Source organism: Pisolithus orientalis (assembly GCF_024613125.1).
Source record: "Pisolithus orientalis strain OTSU chromosome Unknown F5J12scaffold_7, whole genome shotgun sequence".
NCBI classification, from domain to species: domain Eukaryota; kingdom Fungi; phylum Basidiomycota; class Agaricomycetes; order Boletales; family Pisolithaceae; genus Pisolithus; species Pisolithus orientalis.
The window spans coordinates 292264-315674 of NW_026260788.1; the positions used below are offsets into that span (position 1 = coordinate 292264).

Below are 23411 nucleotides of genomic sequence, written 5' to 3' on the forward strand. Positions count from 1 at the left end.
AGACTTGACCAAATACCGGCAAAAGCGGTGAGTTGATCAGCGGTCTTTCGTATGCTAAAATCGAAGAAGGTAACACTCCGAACTTCGAAGATACGTCAGCCAGTGATCAATCTACATGAGTTAGGCATCGATCATCAGACTGGCATTGCAAGAAGACGAGACTCACGTACACAACTACCAGGTACTGGGCCAGTCTAGACCAGGCCTGATCAATCTCGAGGATATTGGTTGGTATGACCTACCTCAGTGAATCGAAGAAACTACGCTATCGTCATGACTCCTGCCTTATCTTGCTTGCTTCGGGACTCGGTGTTCACTGTTGGGTGGCGGATGAAAGAAGGAAACGTACGTGACCATCAAATTGTAGCGGTTCGGTGGGGAGCTCGGGCTGGTCTCATCGCAAATGAGGTCGGTGCATGATAAAATTCGTATACAACGTGACAAGATCGTCTAGGGGATCCCCTTAATATGTCGCAAGGAGAATTTCTTCCAGACCTCTGGAGTTGACTTTCGCAAGTTGCTCCGCTGTATCTCTCGGTGATCAGAGGCAATTCGCCTTTCAAGGTCAAGTTGATGCTGCAGAATGGGAATCGGGGGGTCATACCTGCTAGTCTTTGCCATGCTTCGGAATTCAATATCCAGCATTTGGTCGCAGACTTGCGGTTCTGGTCTACCCATTTTCACTGCGTTCTTCAAGCCTCAGTAGGTCGTTCCTAATTTTGAGGTGGGAATACAACAATTGATATCCGAGCTGTCTGTGAGATACAAGTGGTATGATATGTGCAGATATTATCACAAGATGCGCAAGCCTACAGCTTGGCAGCTCTGGCAGCCAACTTCTGCTTTAATTTATCCTGCAGTCGACAGTATGTCAGCCTTCGGACGTTCAAGGACACTCAGACATTTAGTACGCACGTTCACAGCATCCATATACACGTTCGTCACTACCCAATGCTCCCTCTTCATATCCTTACCATAGATAGCCAACGCAAGATCCTTGGTCATGATGCCGTCCACGTCAATGACCTCGACGCATGCAACCTCGAGATCTTGGCAGAAGAGCCTCAGAGGCTCATTGTCATCCAGCTTCGCACGGTGCAGCAAGCCGCGTGTCCATGCGAATATCGACGCAACAGGGTTCGTCGATGTCTCCTTCCCCTTCTGATACTCCCGGTAGTGCCGAGTGACGGTTCCGTGCGCCGCCTCGCTCTCCACGACCTGGCCGTCAGGGGTGATGAGTTCGCTGGTCATCATACCGAGAGAGCCGAAGCCCTGGGCTAGAATGTCGGACTGGACGTCACCGTCATAGTTCTTACACGCCCATACAAAGCCGCCGGACGACTTGATGGCTTGTGCCACCATGTCGTCGATTAGACGGTGCTCGTAGTAGATTCCGAGTTTCTCGAATTCTGCCTTGTATTGCGTGTCATAAACCTCCTGGAAGATGTCTTTGAACCGTCCGTCGTATTTTTTCAATATTGTGTTTTTAGTCGACATAAACTACTGGTTAATTAGTGCTGTCAACTTCTTTTCCGAATAGAACTTTCATACCAGAGGCATCTTCTTGGACAGTGCCATCTTGAAGGACGAATGTGCAAAACCGGTGATGGACTACGTGGACAGAGGTCAACATTGTACGCGCTGGTCGACGTAGGAAAAACGCACTTCATCTGTATTATACATGGCCATAGCTACCCCCTTTCCTTTGAAATCATAAACATCGAGAGCGGTTGGTGGTCCTCCGTTGGCTGGGGTATAGATAAGCTGCAGTTTTCCAGGTCCCGGTGCGAGGAAATCGGTTGAGCGGTACTAGGTGCAGTGTTGGTTACTTCAAAGCTATCAAAGAGGCCTGCAACTTACTTGATCACCGAAAGCGTGACGGCCAATGACGATTGGTTTTATCCAACCCGGCACAGGCTTAGGAATCCGACTCAGGATGATGGGTTCGCGAAAGACAGTGCCGCCAAGAATGTTACGAATCTGATGCGACATTCAAACCATCAGCCCAGGAATGCAGAACATGAGAAACCAGACACCCACTGTACCATTGGGACTCTTCCACATTTCCTTCAGGTTAAACTCCTTGACACGGGCCTCGTCTGGAGTAATCGTTGCACATTTTATGCCGACCTTGTATTGTTGAATGGCCTTGGCGGCTTCAATCGTCACCGAGTCGTTAGTCTGATCGTAATAGTCAGTCCATAAAGCACTGAGGTCACACCGAGCTAAAACGGACAAACCTCATCACGGTATTCCAAACCCAGATCATAATACTTGATGTCAAGTTGAAGATAAGGTAAGATAAGCTGGCGCTAATTGGATCGATTTAGCAAGGTCGATGTTCTGGCACGAGGGATAGACTCACCTCTTCCCTGATCTTCTTCCAGATGATACGGGTCATCTCATCGCCATCGAGCTCGACGACAGGATTCTTTACGATGATTTTTTTCGTGTTCTCTGGGGGCTTTGCGTCAGCAGTCATATTCTACAATTTCAACCTGGGTGCTGATGCTGAGAGGCAAAGGCGCCAACCCCACACCCAGATCAGCCACATTACATTGAACTTGCTGATAAATTGCAGCCACCGCATGTGAATGTCATGAATACTTACGCAGTCTCTGCGACATAGCAAATCCTCGCGAAGTCGGCCGGGCTACGATGGGCGAACGCTTCGCAAGGAGGAGCGTCTGGTTGCGTAACATAGGTGCTGTGGCAAGCAGACAAACGACGACGGTAGAGGGCAGGAATATATGGGAAAACTCGGTGCAAAAATGACAAGCTGTGGATTTCTCTTGACCCTCCGGAGCCCCGAGATTTTGATTTATAACCGAACGCGGAAACGCTCAGCTACCAGCTGTCAGCTGCACACCTGTACCAGGGACCAATAGTAACAGACGACGTGGGCGGGTCGCCAGGTGCGTGGGGACGGCGCGCTAATGGGAAAACCTTTCTGCCAAATAAGCAGTTGGCCAAAGCTTTTGTAGGCTCTCGTATCCCCCTGGAGAGTCCCATGGCCCATGCGGGGAGAGCAAAGTACTACAAAAAAAGTTCAATTGCATATTGTTGCCACATGTCCAAATTGCAGCTGGCGTTTACTAAGGAACACGATCGAATTACGCAAGGGCTGACCGTGTCTACACGGGTATGTATTAGCATAAGTTGTAATGAACATATTCCATGTGACCAGCTTGATCCAAGTTGCCAATTGAGTCGGCCGATGTGCATTCCATAGCGAAGGCCGTTAGCCTCCATTGGTATGGTCTGGTCACCAGACTACATAGCCGATGTGATGCGATGCAGCGACCACAGTAGCCAACGAGACTGCGTGTAGCAGTACATTTTCGATCTCTACAGTAATAGACTCTCAAATGGGATTGCTGTACAATGCCCGATATCTATTAGAGCCCCTAGCAAAGGGAGCAAGGTAACCTCCTACACCCAACCACCATGTCCGTCATACCCGATGAAAAGAACCCCACGCCAACAAACCAAGCACAGTCTGACGAGCTTCGCGCGCAAATCTTCCAGCGTCTTCACCCACACGCTTACCTCGACCGGTTCCTCACGGAAGGCGTCAGGCCAGACGGTCGCACTCCAGAAGAGTGGAGAGACGTGTTCATCAACGTTGGTACGTTTTCCTTTGATCCTGTACCGAGTTCTCGAAGGAAGATCGGAGGAAAGCGTGTAGCTGCGCCAGGGTAAATGTTTCTGACTGACAAATAACCTTCGGTCCTCCGCCAGGCTCGATATCAACGGCAAACGGTTCAGCCCTTGTAAGGATCGGTGGAACCACGATCATTTGTGGTGTCAAAGCTGAAGTCGCGGAACCAGAGTTGGATACCCCAGACCAAGGTTTCCTAGGTAAGTTATCCCTTTCCATCGTTCGTAGCAAATCGCGACAAGATCCCGCCTCGAGCGACATGTTCTGGGCGATGTGGGTATATCGTTTTATCGTTTCCGACCCGGATTTCTCCTTCTAGTGCCAAACATCGACCTCCCCGCCATATGTTCTCCGAAGTTCAAGCCTGGACCTCCTTCGGAGGAGGCTCAGGTACTGTCTGAGCGACTCAACGCCGCGCTTATCAGGTACGTGTCCTTGCGCCTTCTCCCCCTCTCTACCGTCGTCTTAACTTCGCGTGTCGTGTCGCCCTCCCATTATATCTACACCAGCACACAACTTCTACCTCTCACGACGCTTTGTATTGAGCCCGGACGATCCGTATGGTGTCTCTACGTTGACGCCACCTGCATTAATTATGACGGGAACGCGTTTGACGCAGCCCTTCTCGCGATGGTTGCTGCTCTTCGAAACAGTGAGGATAAATCTGGTCCTGCTCGCGCCTGCTGCTGTCACTAACGGGCATTTCTTACTGCCGCTTCGACTCCCCGCATGACTCCTTTTACACGCGTCGTGCCGCGGTAGCAACCTTGCCTGAGTGCACCTATAACGAGGAGACTGGCCGTACAACGTGTCGTTCTCGCTCAGCGCGTCGTCCACTCCCTCTCAATGAAGATAAGGTTATCGTAGGGCTTAGCTTTGGGGTTGTACCGACTCCGAGTGTTCCCATGGGTCTGGACACGAGTGAAGGAAAGAACACGTGAGTCCCGCCCTTACTCCGTATTTTCTTCTCGTGCATGAGTCGACGAATGTTGATGACTCGACCTGACACTGGTCATTAGCTCCCAGACGACTGGGCCGATACTCCTTGCGGACCCGACGGCTTTTGAGGAACCTCTCCTAGCACAAGTGGTCACAGTTGTTGTCGACGTGCAGGGTCGCGTCGTCTCTGTGGAAGGTGGTGTGTGCGGAAAGTCGGGTGCGGACCATGATGAGGACGAGGGTTCGACGTTCATAGAAAAGTCCCTTCAAGCTGCTCAAGCACGGGCGAAAATATTACACCAGCTTCTACGATGATAAGTTGATTATCAAAAATGATAAACTGCATGACGGTGTAGTCCTCGTGATAGCCTCCTAGTGTCGGGCGTTACCTTAAAGCTCACAAGGCTACGTTGGAAAAGAGGGGAGGGACATTGATGAGCCAACCCTTTGCTAAAACTTCAAATGAAGCGTAACTGCTGTTCTAGACCCCCAGGCTTAGTCTCTCCCCTTCCAGGGCTTTTCTTTCTTCTTTCTCAGCATTTCCTCATCTTCAGCCTTTAACTCGGCGTCGATCTTCGCACCCTTGGATGGCTCATTTCCGTGGACTATTGCAGGTCCAAGAGGGTCTACTTTAGGATCTGCGGACCTTATCCTCGATTCATCATAGGGACGCTGTTTCCAAGCGGTCTCCATGGTTTTGCCGATGCTGCGCTCATCCCTGTAGAAGAGGCTTCAGTGCCCACTGACCACTACTTGTGCGAGTCACAATGCCTGGACGCACATGTCTTCGATATCAAAATACGACCGCTCCCAGGCCTCGTTGATCTTTTTTGGAGGGTTATGGTCTGTGGGTGGCGATGTCCTGGGGCAATGAACACAACATCAATTGGTATTTTGCAGACCGCTAGCTCTGAGGCACCGACTTTTGGTCACCGTCTTCGTATACTTGAGGATTGCCGACCTTGGACATCATTGCACCAGCACGAATGTCTTTGTGCGTCATTTCTCCTCGTTGAGCTGAGATGTGTGAATAGTACCAGTGTAGTTGACTCGAAAAACGTTGTGTGCTGGTCAGGGGCTCTGGCTCATCATGATGTAACCTATGATGCAACCCATGCGGCATCGCCGCTAAAGTGTTAATTCGAGTTTGCCAACCTCACGATCTGCGTTCGACAAGACAATATATTGTAACAAAGTTAGGTAGCTCTGCGTACAGTAGATATGTACGTGCCACCGACGACACCAGTGACCTGATGGAGATCGAATACAAAGCCTGCGCCGGCGTTTAGGGACGAGGAGTCTACGTCCTTAACCATGCTGTCTTTGCTATCTTCTTCAGTTTTTTCTGTTCCTTGAATCGCTCCTGTATAAAATAAACAATGATTCCAAGAGCATCAGTACATCCGTTCACACGAGAATCGTACACACCGCGTACGTTCCTCCCCCTCTCCCACATGGCTCAGCAATGGAAAGAGCAAAGGATCGATCAAAGTGACAAATGTCGCACAACACTCACCAAATCCTTCTTTGATGGTCTCTTCCTCTTTTTACCGCCTTCCCCCTCTTCTCTTTGTCTTTCCTCGACCTCTTTCTCCCATGCGCTCGTGTCAAAGTAGAACTCGCTCATGCGTTTCATGCGCTCGTACTCGGAGAGATGCTGAGGTGTGCGCCCATCGGCAGCAGTGAAAGCGCCCGTGCGAGCGTTGAAGCGGGCGGTAAAAGCGCCTCCCGGAGTTGCATGAGCGGGCAAGGCAAGGGAGGGATCGAGATGAGCAAGCGAGGGGTCGATGCCTGCGGCCATCGCACGGGCCTCTAGGGAATTAGGATCGTATGGGTTATGATTGGTATTTGTTGAGTGATTTGGGTCAGAGGACGTCGAGGAAGATGGGCCAGCGGACGGTTGTTGGATGGGGTTAACCCAGGTAGTCTCTCTGGTTTCTGTGTTGTGGAAATAATAAGCGCCATGTTGGGGGGAATAAATGGCCTGCCATGCACCAGCGGACAGTGTGCCCGATGATGCTGGAGTGGCTCCGGCGTCGGTGGAGGATGGGGCGGTGTCAGAGGCCGAAGAAGATTGAGCGTCGCCTGTGTCTGGCGACGTCGACCTGACCTTGACCTTGTCGCTGCTCGTCGTTGCCGCTGATTCTGGCTCTGGGGATGGCTCAGACGTCGCTCCACGCGATGCAGGCGGGCTCAGCTGGTCTTCTGGCTTGCTCGACGGCGCTGGGGAGGGACTCGTCATCGTCGCTTGCAACAAAAATGATCGGGTATTATTTTGTGTTTGTATAAATAATAATTAACATAATTGATAACAGGGTATTAATCGACGATGAGCATCACCACCGAGCCATCCACACACATGCAACTGCCCCCGCCGCCAGCTCTGCGCTCGGCACTCAAGCATCCGGCGGTGTCGCGGCCATCGTCGCCGTCCCCGCCGCTGTTGTCGCCGACGACCGGCCCACGTGATGGTAGCAACACACACCTCTCGTCTCCACCGCCCCCGACGAGGTCAACGTCAAGCTCGTCTCTGGTAGGGATCTTGCTCAACTCAGCATCTAGCAGGCCATCTACCGCCGTAACATCAGGCACCTCCATGGGCACCCTTTCACCAGGCTCACCACCGGTACCCGGTCCCGGTCTGCCCATCGCAGCTCAGGGCTACACCCCCAAGGTCTCTTTCGACACCTTCGAAAACCCCGCCGCGTCCATGTTCTCCTACACCCTACGTGTTGAATCGGAAGGCTACACACGCAACCCAGCCACCCGAGTCTTTCTTTGTGCTTCCAGCCCAGATGAGAGTGGCCGTGGGGCGTTGGACTGGGCCGTCGAATGTCTCGTACAAGACGGCGATGAGCTTATCGTATTTAGAGGCATAGACCAAGATGAACTCGGTGAGTTGCCTCTCCATATGTGTGCCTTGCTCACCGTCCTGCCATTCCATTTGGGGCATGCAGACAAAGACCATGAACTCGTCCGCGAAGAGGCACGCGAATTGATGAGACAAATTCAGGAAAAATGCGTGGAATACGATCCAGAGCGAAAGGTTCGTTCACACACACACATATATATCGATCGTGACGTGTTTCGACGCTTTGTTTAGCTGTCCATCGTACTCGAGTTCATTGCTGGCCGCCCGACAACGACCCTCGATCGTCTCATCGCCCTCTACCGTCCTGATTCCGTCGTCGTCGGCATGAGAGGACAGCGAGGTGTAATGTCTGGTGTTCTTAATTTTGGTACTGCAGGCGTTTTCAATAGTAAGTTTCCAGCGCTTTTCATCAGGTGCTGGTCTTTCATCCACTTCTCTCTCTCAAGGCGTTGGCTCAGTGTCTAGATATACTCTCTCTCACTCCCCTGTGCCCGTTATTGTCGTCCGGCCAGAGAGCAAGCTCCGCAAAGTCTTGGAAAAGCGCAAACGTGACCCCAAACGGGGCACACACTTTGACGAGTGAGTATTTTGTCGACGGGAGCACACCTCTTTTCACTCTTGTTTCTGAACCTTTCGCTCTGTAGGCTTGTCCGTGAAAAGTCCCAAAATGCAAACTTGACACGGCCATCGACGAGCAGGACCTAAGCAATCCGAACGCCTATTTTTCCTTGCCACCTGACGCCTACCCTGGTGTCCCCGACGAGTAACATATGTATTCGTTGCGTTCCAGCATGCTTTTGGATGGTATTGTCATTCGCTTACTGATGCTCTCAACTTCTTGAGGGGGCATGCATGTGTCTACTCATTTATCCGAACCCTGCACCACTCTGGACTCATTAGCCGTGTACGGTTTATTGGCTCGCCCAGCACCACACTGTATCCAGTATCCTAACACTACAAACGCCACTCCAGTACTCTCCATACTATCTAGACATATCCTCAGAATCACTTTCATTCGAGGCAATCGGGGTGGTGACGGTTCTTCCGTGTTGTGCCTGGCATTACCTGCATCGAACCTTTTGGCCGGGCCACCGTCGACCCTTGTGAACGCCGTCGCGGTACCAGTTCGCCGTCCCACCCTTCCCTTCTCGAGACGCACGGCAGATTTCTTTTCCCATGTCGATCGTCTTCCAACCGTTGTTTGCTTGGCTGCCTTGCGGGTTAAACATTAACCCCAGAAGTCCAGACACGCGCAATGCTCACATCATCAGTGTCTCCCACATTATCTCGCATATCATTCACAACTCCTTTCTTCTTTCACGTTCATCCTGCTTGGGTACCTGGGGCATTGTACATATACGAAAGCAATTTCTGGTTTTCGAACTTCGCCAATTGATATGATGGTATTACAACCGTCGTAGAAGACTACGAAGCAACGGAGCAACATTGATCAGTGGTATGTATCGGCCTGGTGGATATGACCAATTCGCGTTCCCCATAAGCAGACATGATGCCAGCCAAGCTATTTTCACGGACGAGCCAATTTAAAATCCTAAGACCTCCTTAACCGTTTTCCAATGACGTCCCTCCCACGCTTTAGTGCCACTGGCGGCGTTCTCTGGGACATCCTTATTGAGATAATTATCCCAACCCGCGCTGATTCTTCCCTCGGCGAACTTAGCTTGCAAGAACGTCTGCTTGTCAAAGCCGTCCGGGAGCTTGTCGACATGTACGGCTGGCACCGGAGGATCACGCCCCTCATACAGAGCCCCGATATCCTCCAGAGACGTGCGATCACCCTCGATACGGTACGTGGCATCGTGGAGGGATGATGATGGGAAAGTCGTGAGAGCGTGCGCAACGAAGCCTGTTCGAGGAAGTATGCACTGATTACGCCATTTTGTGAAAATACCGCGGCATACCTGATACGTCATCCAGCGAGGTGAAAGAAGCGGGCATGTTTTGCTGGCCCAGTAAATGGAATTTGCCCAGTTCGACGCCCGTTAACCATGGGATGAATTCCATGAACATGCCACACTAGATCGGACGTTGGGTATTACGGCCTTCCCCTCGTGGCATTCAATAGCAATACGTACGTAGACACGTAGTACGGGAATACCCAGTGATTTCGCGTACGCTGATAAGTAACTTATCAGTGGGAAGCCTCAACAAGTTACACGTACCAAGAACATACCGACAAACTGTGATTTGATCGCAAGGACTCCGTCCGTGGCCCCTTCGGATGGCATTCCGAACTCAGATGGCACAAGTAACTTCACGGACACAGCCTGAGCAGCCTCAGCGAGAGGTATTTGAGCCTGAAGTGCCGCGAAAGACAGCGCAGAGATGAGAACTTCCACATTGTTATCACGGAGGACAGTCGACACTCCTGGCACGTCCGCGTAGTTCACGTTTGCGATCTTGGCACCTTGAAGAAGGGGGTTAGGACGTGGGTCCGCTACCCGGACGCGTCAGCACGACTACTGATGCGCCTCTACTAATCAGGGCCTGTGATCTGTGAAATCAGGGGCTATTCATTCACTCGGAAGTCCACCACCACTGACCTTTACTATACGACCGCCGATCGTGGGCCCAGCACCTGCGACTGCGAATGATGTGTAAGGCATCTGGGGAAAAGGTCAAACTCAAGTTCTACTGACTCCGCCTCTTGGTTGTTTATATGAGGAATCAGGATGATGGTGGCACCGCGGTCCCGCTTCCCATAGTGACTCAGTATTAGTAAATGCTTTGCAATGCAGGGGACAGTGTGGGACGAGCGAAACTTACAGTGGGCCGTACTTCACTTGCCTATGGTAGAATAAGACTCCCAGTCAGAAACAAGGACAAGGGCCAGAAATCCAGTCACCCTCGGAATCGCGGTGAATCTAACCCAGAAAGCCCCAATATCAGGGGAATAAGTGGCATGGAACGTATCATGTCGGGACTTACGCCAGTAGTGCATGCATTTAAGTAAACACTTTCAGCTGCCCGCGAGCGAAACATCAACGCGCTGTGCTGTTGCCTTCTCCGTGGAAGGATAACGACCTAGTGATGGGCGTGCACGAGCGCCATTCTTCTAGTGATATGTATATCACCGGTGTGGCCCGAGGTCGCATGTCGGTGGACAGGCCAAGGGCGGGTCCCCTAAAACACCCATTCTCTACTTCGCATGGTGACTACGGACAAAGCCTTTGCAAGAGTAGTCGTCACAGAGGTGAGAATGGACAACGTCGTCATATGACAAAGGCTAACAATATGCCCTTCGCAGGGAAAAGCGCCTCTGGGAGGTAGGAATTTAGAACCGATTTGGTCCACGACGGGGATGCTGGCGGCCGCTCGAATTCATGAGAGCGGCCATTGATAGAAGCGTGCAATAATGCGCTGCAAATGAAAAGTCCACACGGAAATAATTATCGGTCGAAGTCAGACACGTTCCTCCGTAGCATAGCGCAGGGAAGGCTGAGGCCTGAGGTATGCATGTAATAATCTTCTGCCACAACATCATTCTTCAGCGAAGTGGGTGACCTCTCCATTCCGAATAAACCGCAAGTATCTTGGTCTGCAACAATTGTAGCCAATATATCGGAGATAAGTTACAACATGCCCATGGAAAGGTCGCAGGCGAATCCAGATATGTACAGAGTCCTAGTTACCATCGCAGAGCACCTTACTTGCAAAAGTCCACACCGGACCTTACCCCCCTGCAACTTATTATGTAAATGCTTAGTTTATGATAGCATAAGTATATGAGGTCGTGGCGAGGCCGACACGAGAGTTGGTGGTGTCGAAGACACTGTAGAACCGCTCGAGGAAACCCTTGCCATTAACGAAGTCCAGGCCTGAGCCAGAGTTTGATCCAATGTCGTTGACGATGAGGTACACGTAAGAGGAGCTGCCACCAATATACGTGTTGAGGGAACGGGGCCAGATCTGGCCATTAGGAGTCAGGGTATAGGTGACCTGCATAGCAAGCATTAATTAAGGGGGTCAATGCCCAAGGTGTGCAATGGGACTTACACCGTTAATGTTGAAGTAGAGGTTCTGGAGCGCACTGTATTGCGAAGTGGTGATTCGCAACATGCCGGTGGCGGAATCGCTCACGGCACCAGTCAAAGACTGGTACTGGTTGAAGGCGTCTTGTTACGCATCCATCAGCCTTCATTCTTCCAACATTCGTAGGAACTCAACTCACCCGTAGCAATGAGGATCAAAGTGGTACCAGTGTCAACAATACCAGCGGTTGTCGACAAGATGGTCGTCCAACCATAGGTAATGCTCTCGTTAATACCCCAGTAGTACGAAGCCGGGCTCGTGGTGGTGAGGGGACTCGTGGTACAGTGTCAGCGTCGCATGTATCACTGGTAGTTTCGTACTCACGTGTAAGTCAAGACACCGTTGTATTTACTGGTGTCGATACCACCGAACGTCAACTCTCCGTTCATGGATGACGTGGTGGTGGAAGGTTCAAAGGAAACACCAACAATTTCGGCGGGAATCTTGCCTTCCGTGTAAAGGTTCTGGGTAACGGTAGGGATTTCAGTGGATGGCTCATTAGTCAAACTACCCAGGGTCAAATCTTCCGGACCTATCCTACGAAGCACATATTAGCAATCTAGACATCAGAGCGTAGAGATATTACTTACCCGAGGACGCCATCTACTCCTGAGAAATCAGTCGACGTCGAAGCAACACCTATTGACTGCTTGGTTATGGTGAGAGACCCGAGGGTAACGGTGTCGGTATATTCCGTTCCTATATCAGTCAGTCATCACGCTGAGGTGCGGTGCGGTGGTCTCACCAGAGAAGGAGCCAGAGCCATAGGGGACATACTGCGACAATCGATCGGTACCATTCCATTACTGTGCGCGGCGACTACTTACTACAGGTTCGCCAGTATCCACGCTGGTATTCGTCACTTTGTAGGGAGTTCCGGCCCCAACCCAGGTGTTTGAAGATCCTGAAGACCCATAAGCGCCTAGAATAGATAAAGGGGCCTTTTTGAGTACCGGTGTCGACGATCAGGTTGTCTGCACGTGAAATCAGATTGGACAACTCAGTAAGGGTAGTTTTAAGTACACACAAGTAGTAGCGGGGCTACCAACACCAACCGCTGCAATGTAACCGGCCGCTTCGAAAGTGGTGATGGGCATGTTGCTCTGGCGACGGTCAAGACGCCCAGCGGCAATGGCATTGCCCCGATCACGAAGAGCAGTTGCGCGGACTTGATCATGCTGCAGGAGGTTGACGGTACCACCCCTTGTGTTGAGGCTCCTTGCGAACGGTAGCGTGATCAACGGAGAGCGAATCTCAACCGGGCTGGCCGCGGTGGACAACGCGAGAAGGACGGTAGTAAGCAAAGATGCAACAGGGAACATGTCTGCTGGAGTGTGCCCCGATGCTTCGAACGCAGCGAAGGGGGCTGCTTTCAATAACCAGTCCTTTTATGTGAAAACTCATAAGGCAGAGCACACGGTGAACTTGTATCGCTTATTTCGGGGATGACACGGGCTGGCACACGAGGGCACAACAGTCCATTCCGAGTACGTGACAAAAGAGAGCAAACGTACGTATCGGCATGGGAGGAATGTGCACTGATTGGTGGAGGGCACCGGTAAGCTATCATTGCACACGACAATTTCTCCTATCCACAATGAGGGCGGGGCTAACAAGTGGGAAGCTCGGCCGTGATTGATGATAACCCAATTGTCCGAGAACGAACCGAGATTGTCTTGTCGAGAGACGATTTAAACTCCCTCCAGTGTCCAAGGCTACATATCCTCTGAGGGGTAATGAGTGCACGCTGCAATGGAACGACATGGCAAAAAAAACACATGCTCAAAGGTATAGCTGTCCTCGTGGAGGACAGCATTTGGCAATAATGATACCTAAAAAAGGGGCACACCTCATCTGGAGCAAGGCAGAGTCTGCTATTCCGAAATGGAAGACATGGGTCGTGATCATAAGTTATGGTTGGGACACTTCGGACGTGTGATGCCCTCGAACAGAACCTTGACAGCTGATCGATCAGGTAGCATTTGATAATAGATCCAACGCGTTCCCTTGGGAATAGAAGTTGGAGAATTCTGGAAGGTCTTACGAAACGGTGGTGTGTACAATGTTTCGTCAAGTCATCTAATAGTCACAGTAGTCGATCTGGATCAGTGTCGAGTTGGTGATGCCTGACGAAACCAGTTTGAGCCACTCGCCTCTTGTTCCCACTATGTAGCAGGTTGTACTGTGTGGTTGTAAGGGAAACCACATCTCCTGATATTCGCTCTCCACTATGTGTCAATGTCAAAGGTCTTCTTCATTCACCTCTCAACCACTACGCAGATTGATGACATCAACGCCAAGCACCGACAGCGACAATGCGATGTGTTGTCTTTGAAGTGCGCCATGTCGGAGGGACACACGTTAGGAAACGGCAGAGCGATGGAGGAAATACCATCTTGCCAGGTTATCATCGGGAGGCCACACGCACTGAGACTCCGCACGACAAAGCGCGGGGGTATGCGCCGTCTGCTCGCAGGGCGGATTATCGTATGGCGAAGGTAACTTATCCCATCAAGATACTTCCCAGCACAGCCGAAAGTGAGATATCCAAGTTACAATGTGGCCACAGCAATTGCTGTTATATGCCCGACTGGCCTCGGGGGAACAATGAAACGCACCCACCACCGCATGGCGCAACAACACCGACATAATCGCGCCCATTGACCTCACAGATTGATTCGGAAAGCACGCAGAATGACTACAGAGAGATCAAGGAAGGCGGAGAGAATAATGGCACCCCGCCTGTGGGTCGATTTGGCGGAAGCCGATGCAAAGTATATAAGACCTCTCGCGAGAGGCACTCTGCCATACTCCAAAGGCGACAGGGCCGAAGGTGCAGCCTGTAGCTTCTTCACTCCCTTGTGGAATTCGTCGTACTCCACTCCTGCAACTTCCGCGGCAAATTCTGCATCTACGTGTACTGGTAAGGCATTCTTCGTCTCACCTTTCACTTCCTTGCTCTCACTTCTGACTCGTATGCCTTCATTCTCCTCTTCATGAACGGAAGTTTCTGATTCGTCCTCGGACAAAAGAGCAGTTGGGTCATAAGCACCTGGTTTAGTATCGAATGGTGGCAAGTGAAGTAGAAGAGTCGCGCCTGGACGATAGAGATCTTCAAGGAGTGTCCGTCCAGCATTGATGCACTCCACAACCCATACGTATTTTCGCTTTTGTGTCTGTTCACTTCCTTCGCAAGACCCGCTATTCCCCCCTCCAAGAAAAAAACGGATTACAAAATTGAACACAGGTCATGAAACCTCACATGGCAGAACAAGTGCACATGGTGAGAAGAGATAGAGAATTCAGCCCGGGAATTGAAGATAACGATTGCCAAGTAGGAAGTGATACTGCCGCTCCAGAACCATTGGCGGACAGATGATTCCTCGTCAGCCTCTACTGCCTTGGGTGTCATCCACGACGTTCATGGACTCATTATGGCCGGTTGCCGAGTTCCCTGTAGCGATGCTCTTGGTCTCTTGGCGGACTTCCTTCAACCAAGCTTTTTTTGCAACAAGTTACAGTCACGCAAAGTGTGGAAACCGACCTCGATATAACTAGTGGAACACAGGACACCGTCATTGATATTTTACTCAGTTCGGAGGAAGAACCAACAGTGCCTGCAAGCGGCCTAGTTCGATTGCAACACCTACCTTTGCGTCCTCATCAAGCGCGCTGAAAGACCTGGAAGAGTTGGTCATTCCTGCGAAACCCACTAAATCCTTTCGTGTTCACACTGTACCTGCAAAGGACAAGGTGGTCGTGCGTACTGCGCAACATCTCCAGCTGCCTATGACAGTAGCATAGGCATCTACTAACTACCGCTCACGGGGGCTAACGCTGCCAACTGTCATTTTTGACCGTCTAATATGTAACACTTTCTGCAGCGACGGAGATAACAGCATCTGGTTTCTGCGTGACTTTGGACTTGTCTCGAAGACAAGTCATTGGACTTCCGATAGTCTCATCGTGTGGAACTGTTGGCTGAAAACGGTAGGTTGCAAACATTGAACATGAAAGCCATCAATTGCTAGAGGAAAGTGGCCAGGAAGAACGCTTGGCAGAAGTAGAAAAATTGTGTACCATGTAACGCTTAGCTTCCTGTATTCCCGAGTAACCATCTTGGTCCGCAACATTTGCTGCCAATATCGGTGACAAGTCATAGCATGCGCACGGAAAAGTTGAAGACGAATCCAGATATGCACAGAGTCCTACTTACAAAAACCCGCAGAAAATGTATTGCCCTTACAACCGGCCTTACCCCCCTTGCGAGTTATTAAATGTTTAGTTTGAGGTAGCATCAGTATAGGGCGTCGTAGCAAACCCGACACGATTACTGGCAGTGTCGAAGACACTGTAGAACCGCTCGAGGAAGGTCTGGCCGTTAATAAAGTCCAGTCCAGAGCCAGAGTTTGTTCCAATGTCATTGACAATGAGGTAAATGTTAGAGGCGCTGCCACCAATGGCCGTGTTGAGGGAACGAGGCCAGATCTGGCCATTAGGAGTCAAAGTATAGGTGACCTGCATAGCAAGCATCAATTGAGGGGAACCAATGTGCAGGACGTGCAATGGAACTTACACCGTTAATATAAAAGTCGAGGTCCTGGAGCGCTTCGTATTGCGAAGTGGTGATTTGCAACATGCCAGTGGCGGAATCCAACACGGCACCAGTCAAAGACTGGTACTGGTTGAAGGCATCTTGTTACGCACTCATCAGCCTTCAATCTCTCAATGCTAGTACGAACTCAACTTACCCGAAGCAATGAGGATCAAAGTGGTACCAGTGTCAACAATACCAGCGGTCATCGATAAGATAGTTGTCGAACCATAGGCGATGCTCTCGTCAATACCCCAGTAGTTCGAAGCAGGGCTGGTGGTGGTGAGGGGCCTGATGACAGTGTCAACGTCGCATGCATCAACAGTAGTTCCGTACTCACGTGTAATTCAAGGTACCGGTGTATTTACTGGAATCAGTACCGCCAAACGTCAACTCCCCGTTCACGGATGACGAGGTGGTGGTTGGCTCGAAGGAAATGCCAACAACTTCCTCGGGAATCGTTCCCTGCGCGAACAGGTTCTGGGTAACGGTAGGGATTTGAGTGGATGGCTGATTAGTCAAAGTACCCAGGGTCAAATCTTCTGGACCTATCCTACGAAATATTATCAATCTAGACATCGAAGCCTAGAGAAATTACTTACCCGAGGACGCCATCTACTCCTGAGTAACCAGTCGACGTCGAAGCAACACCTATCGACTGCTGGCTTATGGTGAGGGACCCGAGGGTAACGGTGTCGGTATATTCCGTTCCTATGCCAGTCGATCGTCACATTTGCAAGTAAGCGTGTTACGATGGGCTTACCAGAGAAGGAGCTAGAGCCGTGGTGGACGGACTGCGACAATCAATCGGTACCATTCCATTGCGGTGAGCAGCAACTACTTACCACAGGTTCACCAGTGTTCACGCTAGTGCTCGTCACTACGTAGGAAGTTCCAGCTCCAACCCAGGTGTTTGAAGATCCTAAAACCCATCAGTGCCTAGAATAGATCAAGAAGCCATTTTGGGTACCGGTGTCGACGATCAGGTTCTCTAATACACGTGACATTAAATCAGACAACCCAGCGCAGGAAATCGGCACACACAAGTAGTAGGGGGACTACCAACGCCAACCGCTGCAATGTATGAGGTTACCTCGTTAGTGGCCGGTATGCTGTCCTGGCGACGGTCAAGCTTTCCAGCAGTAGAGGCATTGCCCCGACCACGAAGAGCAGTTGCGCGAGCTTGATCGTGCTCCAGGAGGTTGAGGGTACCACCCCTTGTGTTGAGGCTCCTTGCGAACGGTAGCGTAATCGACGGAGAGCGAACCTCAACCGCGCCGGCCACGATGAACAACGCGAGGACGACGGTGGTAAGTAAGGATGCAACGGGGAACATGTCTACTGGAGGGTATCCGGATGCTTCGAACGCCGGAGGAAGCTGGTTTCAATGACCAGTTCTTAGTTTTGTATGAAAACTCATAAAGAAAAACACACGGTCCGCTTATGTCGCTTGTGTCGGGAGAGGCGTGGGCTGAGTGCCAAGCCTAGAACAGGCTCTAATATGTGACAAAAGACAGCGAACATACGCATCAGCATGGAGGGAATCTGCGCTGATTGGTGGAGGGTACCGAACTGTCCGAGAACGAACCGAGATTGTCTTGTCGGGAGGCGATCCCAGGCCACATGTCCTCCGAGGGATCATGAGTGCACACCGCAATGGAACGATATGTCACAAAAAGCACATGCTCGAAAGTAAAACTGTCCTCTGGGAGGACAGGCATCTGGCAATAACCATACCTAAAAGGGGGCTATATATTATTTCATCTAGTGAGAGTGCGTTGTAATGTTGACATGGCACAAGCCCAATATTACAGTAATGTCAAGAATAATAAAATAGACCATGATGTCATGCACTATAGACATACAGCACTATAGCATCAGATTCAGATAATCCTATCAGAACCTGACCAAGGCGACAAACTCTCAGTCTGCTTTTGTTTGGGGAAGTCTCAGGAGGGGTCGAGAACTTCCAAATAATAGACGTACCTCAGATTGGGGACACGTTAATTCTACTGTTTCTTCGACGAGTCTGCTGCTCACTGTTGCGGAACCAACCAAGATTAAGACGTGTGTCGTATGACTTAAGTTATGGTTTGGGACACTTCGGACGCGCCGTGATTAACAGGATGCATGATGTTCGGTTCGCTGATCAGTACTCCAGTACTTGAATTCGCATATACGTACATACCAGATTTAGTTCCGTAGCCCTTGTATCACCCAGTCCCATTGGCAGGTTGTAACTTATCTGGTTTGAAGACCAAGTATTGATACCAGTGACTTGACATAGTGAACAGGAGTTTGTTCTCTGTTTTCGCTGGAGGTGTTTCCGGGGCGCTCCTGTCGCGTATGGTTTCTTCAGGTTGCGTCCCTAAGGCGACCGAAGCAGACGGCTACTTGATGTTCTATTCGCAGCAGTATGGAAAGCCGGACAATCGTGCCCCCGAACTCCCGGCAAAACGCGTTGACAGTCGCGTAGATAACGATTGATTGCCAAGTAGAAAGTGATGCTGTCGTGCCAGAATCATTGACAGATGGATGATTAAGATTACTTGTCAGCCTCTGTTGCTTTGGGTGTCTTCGACTGTATCCATGGGCTCATCGCCCGCTGCCGATTTTCCTGTAGCAATTGGACCTTGACATAACTAATGGAGCACGGGGCACCGTCGTTGATATTTTACTCAGTCCGAGGAAGAACTGACAATGCGCGTGGGCGGTCTAGTTCGACTGCAACACCCACCTTTAAGTGTCCTTGTCAAGCCGGTTGAAAGACGTCGAGGACTTGATCATCTCTGCGGAACTGACCAAATTCATTCGTGTTCACACCGCACCTGCAAAGGACAAAGTGGTTGTGCCTGCAGATGCGTTTATGGGCTACCATTCATATATAAGGGCTGACGTTGTCAGTTGTCATTGTTGACCTTGCAGCCCCACTACTGCAGGGGCTCTCCCTTAATTTATATGCAGCGACCTCCTACGGCGGCGGACATAACAATATCTGGCTTCTGCGTGACTTTGGACTTGCTAGTCTCATTGTGCGGAACTGTTGGCTGGAAACCATAGCCTGAGGTTGCAAACTTTCTGTGGTCCGGAGTAAACCATCTTGGCGTGCAACATTTGTAGCCAATATATTGGTGACAAGTTACAACATGCGCAACGAAAGGTTGCAGACGAATCTCAATAAATAGAGTCTTGCTTAAGAAGTCCACAGAAAAGTCCGCAGAAAAGTGAACAGAAAAGCCCACAGAAAATTATATCGTCCTGTAACACAGACCTTACCTCCCTGCAAGCCATTAAATGTTTAGTTTGTAATAGCATCAGTATATGGCGTCGTAGCGAACCCAACACGAGCGTTGGTAGTGTCGAAGACACTGTAGAACCGCTCGAGGAAAGCCTGGCCATTAACGAAGTACAGACCAGAGCCAGAGTTCGATCCAACTCCAATGTCATTGACGACGAGGTACACGCAAGAGGAGCTGCCACCGATGTACGTGTTGAGGGCACGAGGCCAGATCTGACCATTAGGAGTCAAAGTATAGGTGACCTGCATAGTAAGTACTAGGTGAGATCAATGTACAAGGTATGCAAAGGAACTTACACCGTTAATGTTGAAGTTGAGATTCTGGAGCGCAATGTATTGCAAAGTGGTGATTCGCAACATGCCAGTGGCGGAATCGCTCACGGCACCAGTCAAAGACCGGTACTGGTCGAAGGCGTCTTGTTACGCATCCATCAACCTTCATTCTTCCAACGTTAGTAGGAATTCAACTCACCCGAAGCAATGAGGATCAAAGTGGTACCAGTGTCAACAATACCAGCGGTCGTCGACAAGATGGTCGTCCCACCATAGGCAATACTCTCGTTTATACCCCAGTATCGCGAAGCAGGGCTAGTGGTGGTGAGGGGGCTGGTGACACTGTGTCAGCGTCGCATGCATCAACAATAGTTTCGTACTCACGTGTAATTCAAGGTACCGGTGTATTTGCTGGAATCAACACCACCGAACGTCAATTCTCCGTTCGTGAATGATGTGGTGGTAGTAGGCTCGAAGGAAATGCCAACAATTTCGGCGGGGATCGTTCCCTGCGTGTACAGGTTCTGGGTAACGGTAGGAATTCCGGTGGATGGCTCATTAGTCAAAGTGCCCACGGTCAAATCTTCCGGACCTATTCTATAAAATATCAATGATATAGACATCAAAGCGCAAAGATATCGCTTACCCAAGGATGCCATCTACGCCCGAGAAACCGGCTGATTGCGAGGCAACACCTATCGACTGCTGGGTGATGGTGAGACACCCGAGGGTAACAGTGTCAGTATATTCCTTTCCTACATCGGTTAGTCATCACATTGTCAAGTAGATGCGGTGCAGTGGACCTACCGGAGAAAGAGTAGTTGCCGTAGGTGGCGGACTGCGATAATCAATCGGTACCATTCCATTGTGGTGAGCAGCGACTACTTACCACAGGTTCGCCAGTGTCCACGCTAGTACTCGTCACTTCGTAAGGAATTCCGGCTCCAACCCAGGTGTTTGAAGATCCTGAAAACCGATCAGGACCCGGAATAGATAAAGAAGCCATATTGAGCACCAGTGTCAACGATCAGGTTGTCTAATACACGTGACATTAGATCAGACAACCCAACACAGGAAATTTTTGGCACGCACAAGTAGTAGCGGGACTACCAATGCCAACCGCTGCAATGTAGTGGGCCACCTCGTTAGTGACGAGTATGCTGCCCTGGCGACGGTCAAGTTCTCCCGCGGCAGTGGCAATGCCGCGACCACGAAGAGCGGTTGCGCGAGCCTGGTCGTGCTGCAGGAGGTTGAGGGTACCGTCCCGTGTGTTGAGGCTCCTTGCGAACGGTAGCGTGATCAACGGAGAGCGAATCTCAACCGGGCTGGACGCGGTGGACAACGCGAAGAGGACGGTAGTAAGCAAGGATACAGCAGAGAACATGTCTGCTGGAATGTGTCCGGATGTTTCGAACGCAGCGCAGGAAGCTGGCTTCAATAACCAGCTGTCCTTTTATGTGAAAATTCATGAAGGGATGGTTCAGTTTTGAACAGGGCGCTCATTCGGGTCCCGAATTGTGAGAGGGACAAGGCACGGACATTAGTTGGCCTCCCTTCTCGGTAGTCTCGCAACCAGCCCTTCTAGGAATCCGGATAAATGCGGTGCACGTCTTGCTTCCTAGAACTCCGGAAAATTTTATGTTGTACTCGAAGTCTTCGAGGGCCTTTAACTTCAGTATGGTTCATTGGACATGCCATGTACAATGTGTCAGTGTACGTCTCTGAATTGACTCCTACAGTGTAGATATCCTTGGACGTAAAGATCTTCCGACCTTTCAGATCTGCATCAGCCCTTATGTTAGGGTTGAATGTAAGACAACTCACATGTTCGTCTTTGAGCACATCCAGGGGAGAGATTACGACAGCTCCTTTATCATTACTGATTTAAACGGAGGGAATGTGAACGGCAGGGTTTTCCCTGCACCTGTTCCTGCCGCCACTGCAGTCCAAGGCTAAGGAAAAGGCTTCGGCTGCATCGAGCTGCCACATCAGTAAATTCAGCCAAATTACAGCATGCACATTAGACAGTTTTTGAATGCTCGGCAAACACTGGCGAACATTAAGCGCTTGAAAACCCAGGTTTTTGAACGCTTAGCTTTACTGATGCATGTGTATGGCTCCTGTGCATTGCACCGCTTACGGCAGGCACTAGGCATTCACCATCATGTTGCACTGCCACTCGGGGGAGTAGTCTGGAGTACGAGTTCTTGCATTGGCAAGGTTTCGGTTCTTTTTCTTCTACTGCGGCGAGAAAGTAGTAGAGACCGTAGAATCAACTGCCTGTCCACAAATTTTTGTTCTCCATCTACTGACGGAGGACACAAATGAATTAATGTCCGCTCTACTAAATCACAGCGCGTCCGAAATGTTCCGTTGAACTATAATTACGACCTACGTCTTCGTTCTGGTTGGTTCCGCAATAGTGAATAGCAGACTCTGCCCTCCGTACTCCGGATTGTGGGCACAGAAAGGTACGCGTCGAAGAGATAGGAGAATTAAAGCGTCCCTAACCCGAGGTACGTGGGTGCAGACACCATGGTCCGTTTTATCGTTCTTGGCACTGCTGTAATGCCGGGATTGTATCAAGTCAACATTAAAATGCACTCTCATCAGGTCCGAAGCTCCCCATATGAAATAATATGCCCTTTTTCTAGGTGTGGTTATTGCCAGATGCCATCCTCCATGAGGATAGTTTTGCTTTCAGGCATGTGCATTTTTTGACATATCATTCCATTGGGGTGTGCACTCATGACCCCTCAGAGGACATGAGGCCTTGGACGCTGGAGGGACCCCAAATCGTCTCCTGACATTGGGTAGTCATATTTGGGGTGCTAAGAAATCAAACCCGCATCTGCAAAAGCCAAGCGTCAAGTTGGCTGGCCAACTTGACGCTTAGCGTTTACCCGGTGAAGTAACAGTGCGTGCCGAGCTCTCAAACAATTCAAAAAGCTGTCCAAAGTGTATGCTGTAATTCGACCATTTTACAGATGACTGGTCCCTGCGGTGTGGGTAAGTAAAGAAAGATTTGCCGATTCTTCCGCACCAAGTAATATAGCTTGGGTAATACCGGAAAACCTGACTTCCTTTCCATAACGCACAAAATACATATGTGGTAAGTTGATTGGCACCTACTGACGACATTGACTCACAGTGCTTCGTGACGTCCTTGTCGATGCATACATCTTGGCGCGCATATCGGCTTGGGAACATGTGCGCCCTTGCAAGCATAAGATAGTAGACAGCTTTTTGTGATCGGAGAGGAACCAGTGATCATGGTCTTCGTCCGCCAAGAAACACCAAAGCTAGCCAACCCCTCAGTGCTCCATTAAGTCAGACTCGTCAGCATCAAAAGTAAATTATCGCAGGGCTACCCCTCGAGCTGAACTCAATGCCTATGTGTGGCTGGGCCAGAGTTCGAGTGCCGCTCTGTGCCGTCGCCTCCACATCGGACCTAAAAGGCTTCTCAATCTGTCTACATAGAGGCGCCGGCGCTCCGCGGCAGTGTTCACGTTGACTTAGCCCCACGCCTGTCAACGGGTACAAGTGGGTAAATAAAAGACGCGTACGCGGAATATCCGTAGGTCCCGGCTTTCCTTTACTCGAAGCTTCTTTGTTACACAATAGCTCATAGAAGATACTATAGTCACGATAACAACTGGGCTTGCAGACCAAGAAGGACCGCTATCAGCCAGGTACGGTACTAAACCCATTTGCCTAGGTC

General features: G+C 50.4%; 9 protein-coding genes across 9 annotated transcripts; 2 read left to right on the forward strand and 7 right to left on the reverse strand.

Annotated features, from left to right (window-relative positions):
* Positions 1-724: 724 nt before the first annotated feature.
* On the reverse strand, positions 725-3144 carry F5J12DRAFT_815504 (isocitrate dehydrogenase). Its single transcript, XM_051745031.1, has 9 exons — positions 2612-3144; positions 2366-2457; positions 2241-2306; positions 2041-2181; positions 1861-1980; positions 1666-1809; positions 1552-1611; positions 916-1500; positions 725-854 (listed from the first exon to the last, which is right to left on the reverse strand). The coding sequence occupies exons 1-9, from the start codon at positions 2700-2702 to the stop codon at positions 810-812; spliced, it is 1344 nt and encodes a 447-aa protein (XP_051602093.1). The 5' UTR covers positions 2703-3144; the 3' UTR covers positions 725-809.
* A 166-nt stretch (positions 3145-3310) lies between these two features.
* Positions 3311-5005, forward strand: F5J12DRAFT_514868 (ribosomal protein S5 domain 2-type protein). Its single transcript, XM_051739807.1, has 6 exons — positions 3311-3628; positions 3742-3861; positions 3981-4086; positions 4171-4313; positions 4424-4598; positions 4681-5005. The coding sequence occupies exons 1-6, from the start codon at positions 3448-3450 to the stop codon at positions 4913-4915; spliced, it is 960 nt and encodes a 319-aa protein (XP_051602094.1). The 5' UTR covers positions 3311-3447; the 3' UTR covers positions 4916-5005.
* Positions 5006-5095: 90 nt separating this feature from the next.
* F5J12DRAFT_717424 (uncharacterized protein) lies at positions 5096-5570 on the reverse strand (the record flags this gene model as incomplete). The annotated part of the gene is made up of 3 exons (XM_051741057.1): positions 5096-5318; positions 5382-5462; positions 5524-5570. The coding sequence occupies 3 exons, from the start codon at positions 5568-5570 to the stop codon at positions 5096-5098; spliced, it is 351 nt and encodes a 116-aa protein (XP_051602095.1).
* Positions 5571-5729: 159 nt separating this feature from the next.
* F5J12DRAFT_815514 (uncharacterized protein) lies at positions 5730-6878 on the reverse strand. Its single transcript, XM_051745032.1, has 2 exons — positions 6117-6878; positions 5730-5963 (listed from the first exon to the last, which is right to left on the reverse strand). The coding sequence occupies exons 1-2, from the start codon at positions 6840-6842 to the stop codon at positions 5901-5903; spliced, it is 789 nt and encodes a 262-aa protein (XP_051602096.1). The 5' UTR covers positions 6843-6878; the 3' UTR covers positions 5730-5900.
* Positions 6879-6959: 81 nt separating this feature from the next.
* F5J12DRAFT_781125 (uncharacterized protein) lies at positions 6960-8177 on the forward strand (the record flags this gene model as incomplete). The annotated part of the gene is made up of 5 exons (XM_051742539.1): positions 6960-7494; positions 7558-7646; positions 7704-7860; positions 7886-8051; positions 8117-8177. 5 exons carry the CDS (start codon positions 6960-6962, stop codon positions 8175-8177), a joined length of 1008 nt encoding a protein of 335 aa, XP_051602097.1.
* Positions 8178-9016: 839 nt separating this feature from the next.
* Positions 9017-10099, reverse strand: F5J12DRAFT_890410 (uncharacterized protein; the record flags this gene model as incomplete). The annotated part of the gene is made up of 6 exons (XM_051747407.1): positions 9017-9339; positions 9395-9509; positions 9569-9609; positions 9667-9930; positions 9971-9980; positions 10037-10099. The coding sequence occupies 6 exons, from the start codon at positions 10097-10099 to the stop codon at positions 9017-9019; spliced, it is 816 nt and encodes a 271-aa protein (XP_051602098.1).
* An 880-nt stretch (positions 10100-10979) lies between these two features.
* F5J12DRAFT_515057 (aspartic peptidase domain-containing protein) lies at positions 10980-12980 on the reverse strand. The gene is made up of 9 exons (XM_051739808.1): positions 12553-12980; positions 12479-12499; positions 12353-12429; positions 12271-12301; positions 12116-12224; positions 11850-12062; positions 11665-11798; positions 11490-11608; positions 10980-11432 (listed from the first exon to the last, which is right to left on the reverse strand). Exons 1-9 carry the CDS (start codon positions 12845-12847, stop codon positions 11196-11198), a joined length of 1236 nt encoding a protein of 411 aa, XP_051602099.1. The 5' UTR covers positions 12848-12980; the 3' UTR covers positions 10980-11195.
* A 2440-nt stretch (positions 12981-15420) lies between these two features.
* On the reverse strand, positions 15421-17497 carry F5J12DRAFT_911582 (aspartic peptidase domain-containing protein). The gene is made up of 10 exons (XM_051749043.1): positions 17182-17497; positions 17090-17110; positions 16965-17041; positions 16883-16913; positions 16722-16830; positions 16460-16672; positions 16277-16410; positions 16102-16220; positions 15742-16043; positions 15421-15661 (listed from the first exon to the last, which is right to left on the reverse strand). Exons 1-9 carry the CDS (start codon positions 17453-17455, stop codon positions 15807-15809), a joined length of 1215 nt encoding a protein of 404 aa, XP_051602100.1. The 5' UTR covers positions 17456-17497; the 3' UTR covers positions 15421-15661; positions 15742-15806.
* A 1863-nt stretch (positions 17498-19360) lies between these two features.
* F5J12DRAFT_515087 (aspartic proteinase) lies at positions 19361-21362 on the reverse strand. Its single transcript, XM_051739809.1, has 9 exons — positions 20783-21362; positions 20706-20726; positions 20580-20656; positions 20498-20528; positions 20337-20445; positions 20075-20287; positions 19890-20023; positions 19715-19833; positions 19361-19660 (listed from the first exon to the last, which is right to left on the reverse strand). The coding sequence occupies exons 1-9, from the start codon at positions 21072-21074 to the stop codon at positions 19418-19420; spliced, it is 1239 nt and encodes a 412-aa protein (XP_051602101.1). The 5' UTR covers positions 21075-21362; the 3' UTR covers positions 19361-19417.
* Between the last annotated feature and the right edge of the window lie 2049 nt (positions 21363-23411).

Bases quoted from the DNA above. Each gene is read 5' to 3' on its own strand.
- F5J12DRAFT_515087 (XM_051739809.1), bottom strand. From the start codon at position 21,074: ATGTTCTCTGCTGTATCCTTGCTTACTACCGTCCTCTTCGCGTTGTCC. The intron at 20,024-20,074 runs GTGAGTACGAAA...CAGTGTCACCAG, and splicing joins ACCGGTACCTTGAATTACAC to CCCCCTCACCACCACTAGCC. The intron at 19,834-19,889 runs GTGAGTTGAATT...ATGCGTAACAAG, and splicing joins TTTGATCCTCATTGCTTCGG to ACGCCTTCGACCAGTACCGG.
- F5J12DRAFT_515057 (XM_051739808.1), bottom strand. From the start codon at position 12,847: ATGTTCCCTGTTGCATCTTTGCTTACTACCGTCCTTCTCGCGTTGTCC. The intron at 12,430-12,478 runs GTACTCAAAAAG...ATGGGTCTTCAG, and splicing joins CAACCTGATCGTCGACACCG to GATCTTCAAACACCTGGGTT. The intron at 11,433-11,489 runs GTAAGTCCCATT...CTTGCTATGCAG, and splicing joins TCTACTTCAACATTAACGGT to GTCACCTATACCCTGACTCC.
- F5J12DRAFT_514868 (XM_051739807.1), top strand. From the start codon at position 3,448: ATGTCCGTCATACCCGATGAAAAGAACCCCACGCCAACAAACCAAGCA. The intron at 4,087-4,170 runs GTACGTGTCCTT...TATCTACACCAG, and splicing joins CTCAACGCCGCGCTTATCAG to CACACAACTTCTACCTCTCA. The intron at 4,599-4,680 runs GTGAGTCCCGCC...ACTGGTCATTAG, and splicing joins ACGAGTGAAGGAAAGAACAC to CTCCCAGACGACTGGGCCGA.
- F5J12DRAFT_911582 (XM_051749043.1), bottom strand. From the start codon at position 17,455: ATGTTCCCCGTTGCATCCTTACTTACCACCGTCGTCCTCGCGTTGTTC. The intron at 17,042-17,089 runs GTACCCAAAATG...GATGGGTTTTAG, and splicing joins GAACCTGATCGTCGACACCG to GATCTTCAAACACCTGGGTT. The intron at 16,831-16,882 runs GTAAGCCCATCG...CGACTGGCATAG, and splicing joins CGGCTCTAGCTCCTTCTCTG to GAACGGAATATACCGACACC.
- F5J12DRAFT_815514 (XM_051745032.1), bottom strand. From the start codon at position 6,842: ATGACGAGTCCCTCCCCAGCGCCGTCGAGCAAGCCAGAAGACCAGCTG. The intron at 5,964-6,116 runs GTGAGTGTTGTG...TATTTTATACAG, and splicing joins GACCATCAAAGAAGGATTTG to GAGCGATTCAAGGAACAGAA.
- F5J12DRAFT_815504 (XM_051745031.1), bottom strand. From the start codon at position 2,702: ATGTTACGCAACCAGACGCTCCTCCTTGCGAAGCGTTCGCCCATCGTA. The intron at 2,458-2,611 runs GTAAGTATTCAT...CAAAGCCCCCAG, and splicing joins TGCTATGTCGCAGAGACTGC to AGAACACGAAAAAAATCATC. The intron at 855-915 runs GTGCGTACTAAA...TGTCGACTGCAG, and splicing joins TGTATATGGATGCTGTGAAC to GATAAATTAAAGCAGAAGTT.